Source organism: Aethalodelphis obliquidens, unplaced genomic scaffold (genome assembly GCF_003676395.1).
Source record: "Aethalodelphis obliquidens isolate GAN/ISIS:26980383/991018 unplaced genomic scaffold, ASM367639v1 scaffold47, whole genome shotgun sequence".
In the NCBI taxonomy this organism is placed as follows: Eukaryota; Metazoa; Chordata; class Mammalia; order Artiodactyla; family Delphinidae; genus Aethalodelphis; species Aethalodelphis obliquidens.
In genome coordinates this window covers 9,375,447-9,386,651 of record NW_020837991.1, presented here as the reverse complement: position 1 = coordinate 9,386,651, position 11,205 = coordinate 9,375,447, and the positions used below count along the sequence as shown (strand labels likewise).

The following is an 11,205-nucleotide window of genomic DNA, read 5'->3' as shown; positions in this document are numbered from 1 at the left end:
ATCATTACAGCCCGTGCCTCAAGGAAGGGGAATGAGGGAAGGTAGTAGTTGAGAAGGAGAGAAACTTCCCACCCAGCACGCTTAAAAATTCATATAATCTAAAAAAAGGCAACACAATCCTACAAAGAAGTTAAAATTTAAGAAAAATTTCACTTTCAATCCATCCCCTTAATTACAGTCCCGCATACACTTTTATTTTTCCCGAGTATTTTTTTGCAGAAACGAATGTACTGTTTCCCTTTTTACGAAGACTGCAATCTACATTCTTTTTATGCGTACCCTTCAGTATCGAAGCATCTTCCCGCCAACTGCTGTTGGATAAAACACCATGTACAGTAGTCAGCCGTCCGTATCTGCGGTTCCGCACCGCAAATTCGACCAACCCCAGGTAGAAATATTCAAAAACAAAATTCCAAAGCTCCGAAAAGCAAAGCTTGAATTTGCGTGCACTAGCAACTATGTACATATTATTCGCAGTGTATTTACAACTATTTTCTTAATGCATTTTATTAGGTATAACAACTAATACCTAATTACAAGTAAGCAAAGTATTACAGGAGGATGTGCGTAGGTTATACTCAAATGCTACGCCATTTCATATAAGGGACTTGAGGATCCTCAGATTTTGGCATCGTGTAGGGCTCCTGGCACCAAACACCCAACAAGACACGGGGGTGGATTTCACGAGCTAATAGCGGGATGCCCCACACCTCTAAACCCAAGCCCCAGCCCTCAGGCCCACGTGGTCCGAGGACCCCTTCCCGGGCTGTTTTCGGTGATGCCTGTCGGAAGAGCCCGGCCCACCTTGCTATGCCTTCCGGGCAGCGCCTCAGGCAGAGCGGCGGACAGCCCGGCCTTCTGCGCGCCGTGGGCCTGGGAGGACCCCAGCGACAGCCCCAGCGCAGGGCCCGGTGGACGCGGCCGCGGTGGTGGCGGGCGTTGTGACTGACGGCGCCGGTTGTCTCCCGAACGAACTCGGCTGGCCACCCTCGCCGCCCTGGCTGACACTCGTGCGGCCGGCGCCATGTCTGTGAGCGAGATCTTCGTGGAGCTGCAGGGCTTTTTGGCTGCCGAGCAGGACATCCGAGAGGCGAGCCCCCTCTCTCCCCATCCCCTTTCCCTCTCCTTGCCTAGCTGGGCCGCGACGCCCGGCCCTCCTCCGTCGCTCAGATTCGAGCGGTGGGGAAGCCTCCGGGGGTGGGTTGCTCCCGTCTTGTTTTGGCTCAGGGCACTTCCCTCCCCCGGCCCCCGATTCTGCTGCCAGGTCCTGGTTCCCTGTGTTCGGGGCTCGGTTCCTTGGCATCACCTACCTCATTTGGGTGTCAGTTTTCCTCCTTTTTAGCGTATGATTATGTCGAAGCCTCAGTTAGCGCTTGGGACTCAGACGACACGTGTTTGTTGTGTTTGTTTATTGGTGTCTTAAAAGCATGTGTGCCATTCTCTTTAAAACTCTCCTATGGCTTCTCATTCCACGTAGGATAAAAATCCAGACTACTGTGGCTCACAGCTCTCTCTCTCCAGTCTCATTTTACGCCTTCTTCCGTTGTGTGTTATGCTCAGTTTACCTCCCTTTTATTCCTCTAGTTCCCCAAATAGCTTCCTGCCTCAGGACTTTTGCATGTACTGCTTGCTTTTCCCGGAATGCACTACTTTCCCACTCTTTTCCTGGTTATCTCGTGTTCACCTCCTTGATGTCAAAATGTAAATAATTTTTTACCCTGTTATGTTTACTTCTAGTAGTACGTTACCATTAAAAAAAATTGTGTGATGGTTATTTTTTAAACGCCTCCCCCGTTAGACTCTAAAGGAAGGAAGGGACTGCCTGCTTGGTTCCTCAGTAGTTACACAGTGCCTAAAAATGTGCTCAGTGAATATTTGTAAAATGAATGAGTGAAAAATACTCGATCCTTGTATTGCGTTTCATTCTTCTCTTGTTGGTTTACGTGTGGGTGCCTCATCTCCTTTAGTGTTGGAGTGGGATATTTTGGGTGAGTGGGTGGCAATTAGCCTTTGAAGTCTATATCAGGAATCTAAGGCTTTTTAGTGACTTCCTGAAGGTCTCACAGAGGAAGTAAGTGGAAAAGTCAGAATTCAAATCTGGATATTTTGTGCACCATTCATGTCCTTGTAAAGGTTGCTAGTGTTTTGAATCTACGTGAAGGTGTCATAGATCAAATATGCTATTTAGTATATTTGGTTTGAGGCTATGATAATATAATGATTATGTTGGATTTATTTGATATTTTCATCTTTAATTCTTTCTAGGAAATCCGAAAAGTTGTACAGAGTTTAGAACAAACAGCTCGAGAGATTTTAACGCTACTGCAAGGGGTCCATCAGGGTGCTGGGTTTCAGGACAGTAAGTTCTTTGTTTTGATTTTGAAGGTTTTTATCCAATTTATCGATCTCTCATTTAAAGAGTTAATTTACATCCAGAAGACATATCAAATCTGTATTATTTACTCTGAAAAATGTCTCTCATGCTTTATGGTGAGTAAAAATTGGTGAAGTGGGTGAGTTGATCATTTTACAGGTTTCCAGAATTCTGTGTATTTTGATATTCTAGTTTCACGTAGGTGGAAATAGGAATGTTTTCTCCTGTGATAGAGTTATACTGATGATAATTGTGGTAGTTTCATAGCTGATTTTCTAGTTTCACGTAGGTGGAAATAGGAATGTTTTCTCCTGTGATAGAGTTATACTGATGATAATTGTGGTAGTTTCATAGCTGTCTTGTGTATCTAGCAACTTTTGTCTGGCTCTTTTTCTTAAACCCAATCTTTCAGTCATTGAAAATAATTTAATATGCATTTGTAGATAATGAAATGGCCAGTGTAAAATGTTGTCAATGTGTTTACAGTCAGTTCTTCTTTGGGTATCAAGTATGAGAAGTTTAGACATGGAACCTCCATTGTAAGATGTAGTCAGCACAACTGAGAGACCTGAAATATAGTTTCAGAAAGATAATGATATAATGATGTAATTAACAGGTGTCAGGGGCAAGTCATTTTTCTAGGTGATACAGAGTTGGTCAGCCTGATTGAGAATAATTATAAAGCTGCCTTTTGACCAAATATGGGAGAAGCAGTCCAATTTTAGGCATCCTTTGGGGACTGACTAGGAAAGGCAGCTTAAAGATGAGGTTATTTATGATAGTTTACCAGTATGTTACCCAACATATTCCCTTTTAGCAATTTTTTGTTTGTTTATTTTTTAGTAGGGAAGCTAGATATGAAATTTTGAGAGCCAGATTGAAAGCAGAGCTGCATACCCTACATTTGGTCATGAGATTTTAAAAAAATTTCCAGGTAGACTACATAGATTGTTAAGCAAGAAGTGTATTTGAAATCTGCTCAGTCTGTCATTATTATGTTTGATTATCTTTTTGTGATCAGTTCCAAAGAGGTGTTTGAAAGCTCGAGAACATTTTGGTACAGTAAAAACACATCTGACGTCTTTGAAGACCAAGTTTCCTGCTGAACAGTATTACAGGTTTGTAAGACAACTAACATCTTTTATAACGTTAAGTAAAAAAAGGCAAGAGAAAAATTATATGTACTAAAATGATTGCTTCGGTAAAAATCCTTCTACTTAGGAGAAGCAACAGAAAGGAAAAGGAACTGTTAATAGTGGTGGTATTTTAATGGTGACAAAATTGTTGATTTTATTTTTTTCTCCGTTTTACTTTCAAAATTTTCTTAAGGAACATGTATAATTTTTGCAATGAAAAGGTAATTAAAAAGAAAATATGTATTGTGTGAAGGTCAAAATAGAGAATATCTTTTTAGTATATTCAAGTTACTTGTGAAGTTGGATGAACCCTATCTTTGCTGTTAAGGTTATGGGATTAAGTGGCAGTGTATGTGTGTGTATAAATATACTGAATATCGAATTTCACTGCCAAGTGACATATGTGGGTAATATGCCATATCTCCTTGAATGTACAACACTATTAATTTTAAGATACAATGTTATTTTTCATACCACTAGGGAAAAAATTTGTTGTTAATCATAATTGTGAAATGTAGATTGTACAATACATCATGATTTCATAGATGTTAAACTGGGAAAAACTGAGTGTTGATGAAATATAGTAAATAGGAACCTAAACTTTTCTACTTACACTTGCTTTCTCACTAGAGAAGATGTTCTTTTAAGACACGTTATAGGCAAGGAATAGTTAGGACATGTATGTGGGGAGTGGATAGTATAACCTCACAAGATTCTTTAAAGGTAGGGGCCCGCAAACTACTGTGGCCTTTTATATTTTATATAAATATATTTATATTTTAAAGAGTTGTTAAGAAAAAGAAAACAAACAAGAGTATGTGACAGAGACTGAAAGTGACCCACAAAGCCTCAATCACAGAAAAGGTTTGCTGACCCCTGCTGTAAGGTAATAACTGATGCTTAGAGAAGTAGGACAATAGAACTGGCAGGGTCTTTAGAGACCATGGTGTTTGGAGTTCACACACAGGCTGCCCTCTGGCTGATTTGGACCACAGAATGTTTTGTTTGGCCTGGGTTTTGTTGAAAGAAGGTTTTGAATTTGTTGCCACATTTGAAAATCAGGAGGCATAGCATAAATATCTAGGGGTTGTAAAATTTCTATTTCTTTTTCAGGCTCCTAGCTTGGTTTAACTGCAGTATCCCAAGGTTTTAAGTTCACCTGTTTAGTGACTGCAAATGGTAGTTATTTCCTATGTGTGTGAATCAGGAGTTTCTTGATACCCTGCACTCAGTTCAGAGAATAACACAGTCAGGTGCTGAGGCTGATGTACAGTTGTGGCTCTCATCAATCTTCATTCGCCCACATTTATTTTTCTCAGAGCAGTGTTATTGTATTTACTGATTAAACTTCTAAAGCACAGTTGCTCTTAAAATTGGACCATGCTTCTCATTCATTAAAATTATAGTAAGTAATTGTTATAAATTTGGACTGGCAAATCCAGTCCAGTGTACTTACGCTGAATCCATCTCATATACTTAAATGTCACATTGCTCTTACACGTTTTATAAGTTTTATTTGAAAATGGCCCCACTCCTCACGTGTCTGGCCATGGCTGCCCCCGTTCTGTCTTTGTGACGCTGGTGCCTCACGCTCGCTGCAGGTTTCACGAGCACTGGAGATTTGTGCTACAGCGCCTGGTCTTCTTGGCAGCCTTCGTCGTGTACTTGGAGTCGGAGACCCTGGTGACTCGAGAGGCGGTCACGGAGATCCTTGGCAGTGAGTGTCCGCAGGCGTGTCTACCTGCAGGGCCAGCTGAGGTTTTGGCGGGGGGACTTTCTATTTATGGAAACAAATGAGAGCTAAATGGAAAACGGGTTACTTGGAAACAGAAAAACTAAAAATATGTAGTGGCTTGCTCTTTGTACTTGGACGTTCCTTTGAGTTTTTAAAAACGTCAAGCCTACAGAGAAGTTGAAAGAACAGTGCAGTGAACCCCTGTGTACCCCTCACTTAGATCCTCTACTTGTTCACATTTTGGCCCATCTGCTTAGTCTCTTACTGTGTGTGCCTTGGGGGCACGTGTGAACCGTTTGAAAGCTGGGTGTAGAGACCATGACTTGTCATTTCAGTGCTTCAGCATGCACTTCTAAAAACAAAGGTATTCTCAGACATAACATATATTTTTGGTGGTATTATTATTATTATTTTTTTTGGTTGAAAATTTATTTATTATTTTTGGCTGCGTTGGGTCTTCATTGCTGCACGTGGGCTTTCTCTACTTGCGGCGAGCGGGGGCTGCTCTTTATTGTGGTGCGCGGGCTTCTCATTGCGGTGGTTTCTCTTGTTGCGGAGCATGGGCTCTAGGTGCGGGGGCTCAGTAGTTGCGGTGCTTGGGCTTAGTTGCTCCGCGGCATGGGGGATCTTCCTGGACCAGGGCTCGAACCCATGTGCCCTGCATTGGCAGGCAGATTCTTAGCCACTGTGACACCAGGAAAGCCCTTTGGTGGTATTATATTTTGAAAGAAGAATGGAAGGAAAGATTGAATTCTGCTTGAGAGCATGAAAAGTCCACAGTGCCAAGGATATGTCCACATTCAAAAGATAGTTTTGAAGGACTTGTTCCTTTTTTCACTTTGAGAGAAATTACACATGTGTGCATGTGTGTGTGTCTGTAGTTTAAAAAATTTTTAGGTGTAAGTTGTATTTCCATCACGACCTTGTCTTTGTTATATTTTCTAGTTGAGCCAGATCGGGAGAAGGGATTTCACCTGGATGTAGAAGATTATCTCTCAGGAGTTCTCATTCTTGCTAGTGAACTGGTAAGAAGCTTAGTGATTTGTCATTTGCTCTTTTGACTTTTCCACTTCATTGTCAGTTTTTTAAAATGGGTACAAAAATTCAGAAGCCTTGTTCTTTTCTAAGCCACCTGTCGGTCACAGGGTAGTCATTGACTGTGTACTGTGTGTGTTAGGTTTTGCTGGGATAGCGGTTCAGACGATGAGGTGGCTGTGCACACTTAACTATTGTGTGCATTTTTAGAAGATGAGAATACCTCCTTTCAAAGTAGTGGTGAGGCATATATTCCTGGTGACTGCATTAATTCATATAATTGTCTGGGGGAACAATTTAACTATATAACTGTATAAATTATTCTTGCCTTTATCTCCTTCATCTCCTGAGAAATTATCCTATAAAAGTAATTCAAAAGAAGAGAAAAAGCTGTTATAAAGGTGTTCACTATAACCTATTCATATTTATGAAAAGTTGGAGGCCACAGAAACTCCAACAAAAGGCCAATGATTTCTTAAGTTATTAAGTAAGTTAGTAAGATCAAGCAGTTGTCAGAACTGGAATTATGAGGGGCAGTATGGAGACGTGTTGCGGCCCACGGGCCTTGTGGCCGCGGCCAGGAGGAGGAGCCCTGCTGTGACATCCCTGCTTCTCTGTCCCGCAGTCGAGACTGTCGGTCAACAGCGTGACTGCTGGAGACTATTCCCGGCCCCTACACATCTCCACCTTCATCAACGAGCTGGATTCCGGCTTCCGCCTCCTCAACCTCAAAAACGACTCCCTGCGGAAGCGCTACGACGGCCTGAAGTATGACGTGAAGAAAGTGGAGGAGGTGGTCTACGACCTCTCCATCCGTGGCTTCAACAAGGAGACGGCGGCGGCCTGTGTGGAGAAGTAGGGGCTCTCCGCGCGCCCCGCTGACCCCAGCCCGGCGCCTCTCACGGTCGTTAGGATGCCCATTGCTAAACACCGCGCTTCATTTTCTTAACCGGTTGTGTGGTGTATCAGAGTTGAAACACTTTTTTTGGGGGTGAAAGAATAGCCTTTACAAGGACAGAGTTTTCTTTGTCGTTTCAGTGAATTTGCTCTGTAACTCAGTGTATTTCAGTTCTGTCAAAAAGTGTAAATGCCAAGCTCTTGGTAAAGTTCTTTTCTTGCTTACCCTGATGCTGTCGATGTACTGATGGAGAGCTTTACTGTCTTGTTTGTGATTCTTCCAGGAGTGACCCTTGATGTTTTCTATATCCAAATTAGCCATCCATACCCAGGTATGCCCTGGATACCGTATAAAAATAGTTAACTCAAAAGGATGGTTGCCAAGCGAAGGACAAGTTATTTTATATTTTCCTTCCTCATTTTAAACCTTCTGAGTAAATCAGATGTTGAATTTTTTTGCAAGGGAAGTATAGCCCCAGGGTTCTCTCTCACTGCCATCAAAATATCAAAGATTAAACTGCAAAGTCAAGTTCAGCAGATTATTTGGGGACATTTTTGTATTAAGGATTGAGTAACATCATCTGGCTCTGCTTACCAGGTGGGGATAGGGGTAGTGTTTTAAAACACCTCTGTGTTCTGATGTTGCCTTAACATTCTGCTGTTGCAGCAGGTAAACATTGCGTCCACACACATCTTGAACTAACATTTCATATGATGTACTTCAGAGCTATGAAACTTTTTACCTAATAGCCAGGTAGACTGCTAGGTCTGGGAGTGTAAAGCCACTCAGCGGAGTTAATTCTCAACACCCTGACTGGTGATGTTCTGACTGAAGAATGCTGTGCTTTGTCTGGAAGTAAGAGAAAACCTTGAATTAAAAAACAAACAAACAAAAAAATTAGCTGATTTGGTCATGTTTTTTTGAGTAAGTAATTCTCTCAGGTTGTTGATTATTCCAACAGTCAGGTTTTACAGTTTTGGGCAAGTCACATGTATCTCATTGGCACCGCCCCCCTCCTAATTTTCAGGTAGTACTTGCCATGTAATTTTGCTGTTGAGATATTATTAAAATGGTGACTTAATCCACAGCATCTTGGAGCTCACTGAAGGGAAGGTGCCAGTGTGTCCAGAATAATAGGAAGTATTTAGAAGTGTCACCCTCTCATGCCTAATACGGGTTTGGGCTTCCTGTTTGTACAGTAGGATATCTGGCATGGCCATCAGAGCTGTTATCAGGCTGAGTTAAGGACTGATCAAATTTTCCATCATGAGGAAAGAAGTAGAAATGAGACATAAATTGCTATGCATAGTTGCATTTTAGAACAATTTTCTTGACAGCTCTTTCTGCAGAAGAATTTGGAAAGAAAAATGATATAGAGTCTTAAAGTGCCTAGGATGGTCACCTCAAATGTGCAGTAACAGCACTGCCTGGACTGAGCATAAAAGGCTTTGAATTCCATGATCAGACATATGCAGTAAGTTTGATCATAGCTTTCTTTGCCTCTTTAAGTATCAATTCTGCTTGAGAACAGTAAAGTTCTCGGCAGAAGTGGTGGATTTCACTGTTCACAAATAACGTTTTAAGTGGAGGAGCACATTCTGGTTTTATACTCCGTTCGGGGATGTACAAGTGTCACGTGTATGATTATTCTGTTGTGTGTGTTGCCGGCTTGTTGTAAAGCAATAAAAACAGTTTCTTTCTTTTCTTTTTTGTTTTTGGTCTTTTTGTCACTTAGTGTGCTGCCATGAGAACTCTTCTACATGGGCAGTAAGTTCTGAATGGTTTTTGAGGCTGAAGAACACTGGGGTGATGAGCCCACTCTGCTGTGTGGTAGAGTAGCCAAAAGACAGCAGCCACTGAGCTGTGTACTGTAAAGCGTAGGTAATGTTGCTGTGCTCTCCCCTGCTTGGGAAATAACTGGTATTTTAACCGAAGATGTTGAGAAGCCTTGGCTCTGGTTCCGGGACACCAAGATTGCTTTTTCCAACTTTAGAAAATCAAGCAGGTTAGAGAAAATAGAGATGAGTTAGTGGATGCTTTCTTTTTAGATATATTTATGAGGAGAAGATGAGAGCCCCATAAATGCTAGAAAGGATTTGCCCTGTCTTAAACTTGAACAACGAGTGATGCTTAAGAGAATTTAATAAAGACCAAAAGCTCCTTTGGCTGTGTTCTGAGACCTTGACTTGAGCAAGTGGCTAAAGGGATGATTTGGATATGCAGGCTGCTCCTGCCATCGTTTCATGATTGTGCGCTCAGAAGTTGTAGCTTTCTTCTTTCTTGGTCTAGACCGAACTGTTTGTCCCAGGTAGCACATCACTGTCATACCTCACACCAGAATAAGATTCTCCCTGAGCCTGAACCAGTTTCTTAGTCACTGTAATAAGCATTAAACAAATAAAAACAAACCGTCACCCTTCCCCCCATACAATAACATGTAAGGGAGGTGAAACTGACTGGGATGGTTGGCTGAATGAGGAAGGCGTGAAGGAGACGGAGGCATCCAGCCTAACTGTCAGGTTTCTGGTCTGGAAGCCTCCAGGAGGCTCAGGTGCCGCTAGCCAACGTGAGGCTCGTAGGGGGAAACGCGTGGCTCGAGGCGGCTGGGCAGACAGTGTGCTTGCTTTTGGACGTGTGGGACTGAGGGTGCTTGCGGAGCAGCTGGCTGAGGTGCCCAGCAGGACTTCGGGTGTGAGGGAAATGGGGGTGGCGTTAGCGTATGTGTGGTAGATGAATCGGGAGAGCGGGTGGGATCTCCCTGGAGGGCGTGTGGATTGAGAAGCCTCTGGGCTGAGGACAGAGCCCTGGTTACCAGCGGGGGAGAGGGAGGGAGTGGAGCCACCAGGAGTGGTCAGAGAGGCTGACAGAACAGGGAGAGTGCCTCGGCACAGAAGCCAGGGGAATGAAGGGTCTTTGGAAGGTTTGTTTATTTATTTTTAGAATTTATTTTATTTATTTTTGGCTGCATCGGGTCTTAGTTGCAGCACGCAGGCGCTTTGTTGAGGCGTGCAGGATCTTTTGTTGTGGAGCGTGAGCTTCTCTCTAGTTGTGGCGTGAGGGGGTTTCTCTCTCTAGTTGTGGCGCGCAGGGTCCAGGGCGCGTGGGCTCTGTAGTTTGCGGCACGCAGGCTCTCTACTTGAGGCGGGCAAGCTCAACAGTTGTGGTGCACGGGCTTAGTTGCCCTGCGGCATGTGGGATGTTAGTTCCCTGACCAGGGCTTGGGCCCATGTCCCCTGCATTGGAAGGCAGATTCTTTACCATTGGACCACCAGGGAAGTCCCAGGAAGGTTTTTTTAGGTGAGATTTAAAATGTACAATTTCAGGGCTTCCCTGGTGGCACAGAGGTTAAGAATTCGCCTGCCAATGCAGGGGACATGGGTTCGAGCCCTGGTCCGGGAAGATCCCACATGCCGCACAGCAACTAAGCCCATGTGCCACAACTACTGAGCCTGTGCTCTAGAGCCCGCGAGCCACAACAAGAGAAGCCACTGCAATGAGAAGCCCACACACTGCACCAAAGAGTTGCCCCCACTCGCCACAACTAGAGAAAGCCCACGCGCAGCAATGAAGACCCAACGCAGCCAAAAATAAATAAATTAAAAAAGAAAACACTATAAAATGTACAGTTTCACAGCCTGAGAGCCTTGTGACTTTGTCAGGCGAGGCTGGGTGACGCAAAACGACATAGAGCAGGTTTATTTCCCGCTCATCCTCCCCGACCATTTCAGGTCCCCCACCCCATGTTGGCGTCACGTAGCTGACAGTGCAGCCGCAGCTGGGCCGCTTATTAGTTCCTCCGGGAGAGTCTTGTACAGACACACGCTCTGGTTTGGAAGTGACACGTCACTTCCTCTCAACGTTCGTTGGTTAGAACTGGATGTGTGGCCCTGCTCACACCGAGGGAGCCAGGAAGTGAAATCCCACCTTGTAGGATGAGAGAGGATGGAGAGTCAGACAAACTAAATGATGAAAATCGTGGGCACTGTCGAGTTCCTCCTGTTCGACGATTAATAGTATTTCTGGTCAC

The 11,205-nt window shown here is 43.6% G+C and overlaps 1 protein-coding gene across 2 annotated transcripts; it reads left to right on the top strand.

Moving 5' to 3' along the window:
- The first annotated feature begins 867 nt into the window (after positions 1-867).
- TSN (translin) lies at positions 868-8,887 on the top strand. Of its 2 annotated transcripts, XM_027082571.1 has the most exons (6): positions 868-1,090; positions 2,266-2,359; positions 3,396-3,492; positions 5,112-5,227; positions 6,191-6,270; positions 6,906-8,887. In XM_027082571.1, exons 1-6 carry the CDS (start codon positions 1,025-1,027, stop codon positions 7,137-7,139), a joined length of 687 nt encoding a protein of 228 aa, XP_026938372.1. In that variant the 5' UTR covers positions 868-1,024; the 3' UTR covers positions 7,140-8,887. The 2 variants fall into 2 exon arrangements, with proteins under 2 accessions (XP_026938372.1, XP_026938373.1); XM_027082572.1 differs by lacking the exon at positions 6,191-6,270 and having other exon boundaries at positions 898-1,090.
- Positions 8,888-11,205: the final 2,318 nt, after the last annotated feature.

Bases quoted from the DNA above. Each gene is read 5' to 3' on its own strand.
- TSN (XM_027082571.1), top strand. From the start codon at position 1,025: ATGTCTGTGAGCGAGATCTTCGTGGAGCTGCAGGGCTTTTTGGCTGCC. The intron at 3,493-5,111 runs GTTTGTAAGACA...CGCTCGCTGCAG, and splicing joins CCTGCTGAACAGTATTACAG to GTTTCACGAGCACTGGAGAT. The intron at 6,271-6,905 runs GTAAGAAGCTTA...TCTGTCCCGCAG, and splicing joins TCATTCTTGCTAGTGAACTG to TCGAGACTGTCGGTCAACAG.